Consider the following 9,092-nt stretch of genomic DNA (forward strand, 5'->3'; position numbering starts at 1 on the left):
CTGCTTTCTTCAATCTACAAACCGATACTTGATGGCCCAATCGCCTGCAGTACCCACATCGCTCAACATTGTCTTCGTACACCACCTTTTGACGAAAACCAAATACCTTAGCAGTACCTGGTTCTAATCTTTCAACCTAAACTTCGTCAATCCTCACAGCCGTCTCTGATATATCAATTTCAACAAGCACCCTTGCAAAGTACCCTAGAAGACCTTCCCTTGTCCTACGGTCTAAAGCCACGGGGCGACCCACAGCCTTCGCAATAGATAATAGCACGTTCTCATGCCAGTATTCGAGAGGAAGATCCGGAAGATGGATCCAAACAAGTTTTGTGAATGTCTGCATACCTTAGCAGTACCTGGTTCTAATCTTTCGACCTAAACTTCGTCAATCCTCACAGCCGTCTCTGATATATCAATTTCAACAAGCACCCTTGCAAAGTACCCTAGAAACCTTCCCTTGTCCTACGGTCTAAAGCCACAGGGCGACCCACTGCCTTCGCAATAGATAATAGCACGTTCTCATGCCAGTATTCGAGAGGAAGATCCGGAAGACGGATCCAAACAAGTTTTGTGAATGTCTGCTTCTCATGGATATTGAAGTCAGGCTTCCAGTGTTGGAATCGGATAACCTGATCTCCTACTCGTAATGGACTCCTCCTCCATACTGCAGACTTGTCACCTTCACATTGAAATTGGAAGATTACAAAACCTTTCCCAAGGGGATGCATGGTCACGCCTTTACTGAGTTTCCAGTTGACACGTGCCTCCTCCCTCAAAGCATCAAGTGAAATTAGGCGGAAGTTCACTCTCCCTATCAGTGCAAAACGAAAGTTTTGCCTTTTGGATTCATAGTCTTGTTGGGGAATGACTATGCGTCGGAAGTTCCCTGCCTGGATTGGATCAGGGAGCGAATCAATCGCAGGCCATGAAGAGTTTCCCACTACCGTTGCATATGATCTTTTATTCATGACCACCTCCGGTAAACCATTAGAGACCAGAACCTCTGGACCTCGATCAGGAGATTCCCTAGCACTTCCATCACATTCTTCTTCGTCGGCTGAATCCCTTCCCAAATCGCCAAACACTCTCTCTCCTCCTTGCATTTTTTCTCTCCTCCCCACATATGGCCACATATGTTCTAAGGGAAATTGAAGGGAAAGGAAGTGAACTTTCAAACTTAAAAATGAAACTTTTGTAATCATTACCTAACGTGATTGCAGAATTTACTTAATTTCTTATCATATTTACCATTGATACTTTTTAGATGTAATTTTTATTTTACATTTTAGATATAAGATATTTAAATGCAAAGTAAAGTGAAATTTAATAACAAAATATAGAATGATTTAGAGTTAATAACATAATCATGTAGGATAGTGATTACAAAATTTTATCTTTTAGGTTTAAAAATTCTCTTTTCTTTTCTTTTAATTTCCCTTGAAGCCAAAACGGAGCCAAAGTTTATACAATTAGATGATTTAAGCACTATAAAGAAATTTAGTTTAACTCATTTAGTGATTGATTCTTCATATCCCTGAACTGGCTTAAGCACGGAAATTGTTTTGAAAATCATAATTTATTAAGTGGTTGAAAACTACAAAAGTTCAAACTTCTAACAGTATATAACCTAGTTTCTTTAAGGATTTGACACCCTCTGGAAATGGTCTAAAATCTTAACTTGGTTGAGAGCTTGCTAGGAATTCAGATATATCCCCATAGATGATGGATGAGATTTCAATAAAAAAAAAAATATGTGATCCCCTTGAACTCAATGATGTCTAGGTATGTGAAAGATGGGGATATGATGTGTGAATTCTTAAATTGTAATCTATGGATAACTAATAATTTGATTGTGCATTTTTATTTATTTATTTTATTTTAGTTTCAGCCCTATAAATGATTATGGATCCTGATTTTATGTCCAATTTTGAGTACATAACCTGAATTTGATTCTTGAGTGTCAACCAATAATTAATTTTAAGTATTTATTTTCTCTCTCTCCACAATATCCCCCTCCACAAGTTCCTTCCTTCTCTTTCCCAAAAACCTATAATTAATTTTAAGTATTTATTTTCTCTATTTTTATATATATATATTTTTTTTTATCCAAGTTGAAATATGAATTTTAATTTTAATAAAATAAGAAGTCACAAAGTAATTTGAATTCTTATAAAATAAGAAATAGAACTCACTTTCCTTCAACCACGGTGAAGGAGGAATCCATTCACTGTTGTCATTGATCCCATCTTATAGGACTAAATGAAGGTTATGTTCATCTCTGTATATTAGGTGAAGGGATTCTTACTTCCCCCACCCCCCATGTGAAGGAGAACTTCAGACACTTTCCTGCAAGGGCATTTATGTAATTTAAAAAATACTGAATTATTTCGAAGACACTTCAGCTATTTATGAGCCGGTGGATCTAAATAAATAATAATGATAGTATTATCCTACAAAAAGAACTAATATAAATGTAATCTAATCGTTAGATCCAAGATAGAGATATAGTGTGATCTTAATCGTTAATGCTAGGGTTTTATCACTATAGGAAACAACCTAAGAGTTACAATGGAGTTACCGCACCCCTCTCTGGATAGAAGCAAATTAGGGGGGTTTTTGAAATTCAAGTCAAACACTAATTAATGCCAATCTTATCTTCTCAGTTTTTCTTTATATAATAATCCAAGTTCTTAACACACCAAATTCATTCCAGTTCTACAAGGCTACCTAGACATGGCCACGTTAACAATGAAGTTTTTAGTGCTTGTCTTCCTTCTATCACCAGCCATCAATGGTGTTGTTGAAGCTAGAGCTGGTTCTGACTGGTTTACTTATCTTCCTAAGGGGGCTCCAATCCCTCCATCTGGTCCATCTGATCCACTTGCTCGTGAAGGGTTCCATTATCTTCCCAAAGGATCTCCAATCCCTCCATCTGGTCCATCTCGTCCACCAGCTCGTGAAGGGTTCCATTATCTACCGAAAGGAGCTCCAATCCCTCCATCTGGTCCATCCGATCCACCGGCTCATGAAGGGTTCCATTATCTTCCCAAAGGATCTCCAATCCCTCCATCTGGTCCATCTCGTCCACCGGCTCGTGAAGGGTTCCATTATCTTCCCAAAGGATCTCCAATCCCTCCATCTGGTCCATCTCGTCCACCAGCTCGTGAAGGGTTCCATTATCTACCAAAAGGAGCTCCAATCCCTCCAGCTGGTCCATTCGATCCACCGGCTCATGAAGGGTTCCATTATCTTCCCAAAGGATCTCCAATCCCTCCATCTGGTCCATCTCGTCCACCAGCCCGTGAAGGGTTCTATTATCTTCCCAAAGGATCTCCAATCCCTCCATCTGGTCCATCTCGTCCACCAGCCCGTGAAGGGTCCCATTATCTTCCCAAAGGATCTCCAATCCCTCCATCTGGTCCATCTCCCCCACCAGCTCATGAAGGGTCCCATTATCTACCGAAAGGAGCTCCAACCCCTCCATCTGGTCCATCCGATCCACCGGCTCATGAAGGGTTCCATTATCTTCCCAAAGGATCTCCAATCCCTCCATCTGGTCCATCTCGTCCACCAGCTTGTGAAGGGTTCCATTATCTCCCTAAAGGAGCTCCAATCCCTCCATCTGGTCCATCAGATCCACCGGCTCATGAATGATGGATTTCAGTAACGTCGTATCAGAAACATGCTTCCATCTTCTAATTGTTGAGCACTTGAATAATACTTAGTTTGAATATTTAAATTGCTTGTGTGGATGTAAAGTCCTACAAGCAACACTTGATTAGTTCATGGATGGTGAGGATGTTTTAATATCGAATTGAATATATATGTTAATCTGTCTAAGGGTGTCAATTGGGATGGTTTTAGTTAATCAGGATGGATTTGATTCCAACCTTTGGGTCTAAGACCAGAATCATTCTGATCAACTAATCGATTCAAACATTAAAATGAATTCGATTAATAATAAAACGATCCGGTATCAGTTCTTAATTGGATTGAATTCTTAGTCAGTTCAAAGAGCAAAACATCTTTCAAATAAGCTCAATGAAAGTAGATTTAGGTCCAATATATGGAGCCATACACAATCTTTCGTAAAAACTAGGGTTAATTACAGAGGCATCCCCTGTAGTTTACCCTAATGTTATAATTATCCCTTGTAGAATTGATAATTACATTATACCCCTGCAATAGATGGTGTTAACTAAATAAATAGAAATGGCAGTATTATCCTACAAAAAGAATCAATATAAATGTAATATAACCGTTGGATCCAAGATAGAGACATAGTGTGATCTTAATTGTTGATGCTAGGGTTTCATCACTTTGGGAAACAGCCTAAGGGTTACAATGTAGTTGTTGCACACCTCTCTCAGGGAAGAAGCAAATCAGCGGTCTTGAGTACATTTTTGATTGTACATTTTTATTTATTTATTTATTTTATTTTAGTTTCAGCCCTATAAATGATTATGGATCCTGATTTTATGTCCAATTTTGAGTACATAACCTGAATTTGATTCTTGAGTGTCAACCAATAATTAATTTTAAGTATTTATTTTCTCTCTCTCCACAATGTCTCCCTCCACAAGTTCCTTCCTTCTCTTTCCCAAAAACCTATAATTAATTTTAAGTATTTATTTTCTCTATTTGTTATATATATATATATATATATTATCCAAGTTGAAATATGAATTTAAATCTTAATAAAATAAGAAGTCACAAAGTAATTTGAATTCTTATAAAATAAGAAATAGAACTCACTTTCCTTCAACCACGGTGAAGGAGGAATCCATTCACTGTTGTCATTGATCCCATCTTATAGGAGTAAATAAAGGTTGTGTTCATCTCTGTATATTAGGTGAAGGGATTCTTACTTCCCCCGCCCCCCATGTGAAGGAGAACTTCAGACACTTTCCTGCAAGGGCATTTATGTAATTTAAAAAATACTGAATTATTTTGAAGACACTTCAGCTATTTATGAGCCGGTGGATCTAAATAAATAATAATGATATTATTATCCTACAAAAAGAACTAATATAAATGTAATCTAATCGTTAGATCCAAGATAGAGATATAGTGTGATCTTAATCGTTAATGCTAGGGTTTTATCACTATAGGAAACAACCTAAGAGTTACAATGGAGTTACCGCACCCCTCTCAGGAAAGAAGCAAATTAGGGGGGTTTTTGAAATTCAAGTCAAACACTAATTAATGTCAATCTTATCTTCTCAGTTTTTCTTTATATAATAATCCAAGTTCTTAACACACCAAATTCATTCCAGTTCTACAAGGCTACCTAGACATGGCCACGTTAACAATGAAGTTTTTAGTGCTTGTCTTCCTTCTATCACCAGCCATCAATGGTGTTGTTGAAGCTAGAGCTGGTTCTGACTGGTTTACTTATCTTCCTAAGGGGGCTCCAATCCCTCCATCTGGTCCATCTGATCCACTTGCTCGTGAAGGGTTCCATTATCTTCCCAAAGGATCTCCAATCCCTCCATCTGGTCCATCTCGTCCACCAGCTCGTGAAGGGTTCCATTATCTACCGAAAGGAGCTCCAGTCCCTCCATCTGGTCCATCCGATCCACCGGCTCATGAAGGGTTCCATTATCTTCCCAAAGGATCTCCAATCCCTCCATCTGGTCCATCTCGTCCACCGGCTCGTGAAGGGTTCCATTATCTTCCCAAAGGATCTCCAATCCCTCCATCTGGTCCATCTCGTCCACCAGCTCGTGAAGGGTTCCATTATCTACCGAAAGGAGCTCCAATCCCTCCATCTGGTCCATCTGATCTACCGGCTCATGAAGGGTTCCATTATCTTCCCAAAGGATCTCCAATCCCTCCATCTGGTCCATCTCGTCCACCAGCCCGTGAAGGGTTCCATTATCTTCCCAAAGGATCTCCAATCCCTCCATCTGGTCCATCTCGTCCACCGGCTCATGAAGGGTTCCATTATCTTCCCAAAGGATCTCCAATCCCTCCATCTGGTCCATCTCGTCCACCAGCCCGTGAAGGGTTCCATTATCTACCGAAAGGAGCTCCAATCCCTCCATCTGGTCCATCCGATCCACCGGCTCATGAAGGGTTCCATTATCTTCCCAAAGGATCTCCAATTCCTCCATCTGGTCCATCTCGTCCATCAGCTCGTGAAGGGTTCCATTATCTCCCTAAAGGAGCTCCAATCCCTCCATCTGGTCCATCCGATCCACCGGCTCATGAAGGGTTCCATTATCTTCCCAAAGGATCTCCAATCCCTCCATCTGGTCCATCTCGTCCACCAGCCCGTGAAGGGTTCCATTATCTTCCCAAAGGATCTCCAATCCCTCCATCTGGTCCATCTCGTCCACCAGCTCGTGAAGGGTTCCATTATCTCCCTAAAGGAGCTCCAATCCCTCCATCTGGTCCATCCGATCCACCGGCTCATGAAGGGTTCCATTATCTTCCCAAAGGATCTCCAATCCCTCCATCTGGTCCATCTCGTCCACCAGCTCGTGAAGGGTTCCATTATCTCCCTAAAGGAGCTCCAATCCCTCCATATGGTCCATCAGATCCACCGGCTCATGAATGATGGATTTCAGTATCGTCGTATCAGAAACATGCTTCCATCTTCTAATTGTTGAGCACTTGAATAATACTTAGTTTGAATGTTTAAATTGCTTGTGTGGATGTAAAGTCCTACAAGCAACACTTGATTAGTTCATGGATGGTGAGGATGTTTTAATATTGAATTGAATATACATGTTAATCTGTCTAAGGGTGTCAATTGGGATGGTTTTAGTTAATCAGGATGGATTTGATTCCAACCTTTGGGTCTAAGACCAGAATCATTCTGATCAACTAATCGATTCAAACATTAAAATGAATTCGATTAATAATAAAACGATCCGGTATCAGTTCTTAATTGGATTGAATTCTTAGTCAGTTCAAAGAGCAAAACATCTTTCAAATAAGCTCAATGAAAGTAGGTTTAGGTCCAATATATGGAGCCATACACAATCTTTCGTAAAAACTAGGGTTAATTACAGAGGCATCCCCTGTAGTTTACCCTAATGTTATAATTATCCCTTGTAGAATTGATAATTACATTATACCCCTGCAATAGATGGTGTTAACTAAATAAATAGAAATGGCAGTATTATCCTACAAAAAGAATCAATATAAATGTAATAAAACCGTTGGATCCAAGATAGAGACATAGTGTGATCTTAATCGTTGATGCTAGGGTTTCATCACTTTGGGAAACAGCCTAAGGGTTACAATGGAGTTGTTGCGCACCTCTCTCAGGGAAGAAGCAAATCAGCGGTCTTGAGTACATTTTTGATTGTGCATTTTTATTTATTTATTTATTTTATTTTAGTTTCAGCCCTATAAATGATTATGGATCCTGATTTTATGTCCAATTTTGAGTACATAACCTGAATTTGATTCTTGAGTGTCAACCTATAATTAATTTTAAGTATTTATTTTCTCTCTCTCCACAATGTCTCCCTCCACAAGTTCCTTCTCTTTCCCAAAAACCCTGTCCCTTCTTATTCATGATCTCTCTCTCTCCCAAATCTTCTCCTCCTTAACATATGGCCACATATGTTCTAAGGGAAATCGAAGTGAAAGGAAGTGAACTTTCAAACTTAAAAATGAAACTTTTGTAATCATTACCTAACGTGATTGCATAATTTACTTAATTTCTTATCATATTTACCATTGATACTTTTTAGATGTAATTTTTATTTTACATTTTAGATATAAGATATTTAAATGCAAAGTAAAGTGAAATTTAATAACAAAATATAGAATGATTTAGAGTTAATAACATAATCATGTAGGATAGTGATTACAAAATTTTATCTTTTAGGTTTAAAAATTCTCTTTTCTTTTCTTTTAATTTCCCTTGAAGCCAAAACGGAGCCAAAGTTTATACAATTAGATGATTTAAGCACTATAAAGAAATTTAGTTTAACTCATTTAGTGATTGATTCTTCATATCCCTGAACTGGCTTAAGCACGAAAATTGTTTTGAAAATCATAATTTATTAAGTGGTTGAAAACTACAAAAGTTCAAACTTCTAACAGTATATAACCTAATTTCTTTAAGGATTTGACACCCTCTGGAAATGGTCTAAAATCTTAACTTGGTTGAGAGCTTGCTAGGAATTCAGATATATCCCCATAGATGATGGATGAGATTTCAATAAAAAAAAAAATGTGATCCCCTTGAACTCAATGATGTCTAGGTATGTGAAAGATGGGGATATGATGTGTGAATTCTTAAATTGTAATCTATGGATAACTAATAATTTGATTGTGCATTTTTATTTATTTATTTTATTTTAGTTTCAGCCCTATAAATGATTATGGATCCTGATTTTATGTCCAATTTTGAGTACATAACCTGAATTTGATTCTTGAGTGTCAACCTATAATTAATTTTAAGTATTTATTTTCTCTCTCTCCACAATATCCCCCTCCACAAGTTCCTTCCTTCTCTTTCCCAAAAACCTATAATTAATTTTAAGTATTTATTTTCTCTATTTGTTATATATATATATATATATATATTATCCAAGTTGAAATATGAATTTAAATTTTAATAAAATAAGAAGTCACAAAGTAATTTGAATTCTTATAAAATAAGAAATAGAACTCACTTTCCTTCAACCACGGTGAAGGAGGAATCCATTCACTGTTGTCATTGATCCCATCTTATAGGAGTAAATAAAGGTTGTGTTCATCTCTGTATATTAGGTGAAGGGATTCTTACTTCCCCCACCCCCCATGTGAAGGAGAACTTCAGACACTTTCCTGCAAGGGCATTTATGTAATTTAAAAAATACTGAATTATTTTGAAGACACTTCAGCTATTTAGTTTGAGCTAAAATTTCACCAATGAAAATAAGTATTTTGTCCTCTTTATCATATGCACACTCCCTAGGACCATCTCAGATACCAAACATGACTTCTATAATCAAATTGGAAAACCAGAAATGTAGCCAGCGAGTTCTGGACCAATCCGGTTTGACCACCCAGTGACAGATAAACCGAAGTGGTTGGCGGACAATTATTCTATAGGATCCCCCCCTCACCGGCCCCTCTCCCCC

The 9,092-nt window shown here is 38.0% G+C and overlaps 1 protein-coding gene across 1 annotated transcript in view; it reads left to right on the plus strand.

Moving 5' to 3' along the window:
- Positions 1-6,748, plus strand: part of LOC122087989 (basic salivary proline-rich protein 1-like) — a 7,446-nt gene extending 698 nt beyond the window's left edge. The window contains exon 3 of the mRNA XM_042657133.1: positions 5,724-6,748. Within this exon, the coding sequence (XP_042513067.1) occupies positions 5,724-6,565 (842 nt within the window). The 3' untranslated portion in view covers positions 6,566-6,748. The remainder of the gene's footprint in view (positions 1-5,723) is intronic.
- Positions 6,749-9,092: the final 2,344 nt, after the last annotated feature.

Source organism: Macadamia integrifolia, chromosome 9 (genome assembly GCF_013358625.1).
Source record: "Macadamia integrifolia cultivar HAES 741 chromosome 9, SCU_Mint_v3, whole genome shotgun sequence".
NCBI lineage: Eukaryota > Viridiplantae > Streptophyta > Magnoliopsida > Proteales > Proteaceae > Macadamia > Macadamia integrifolia.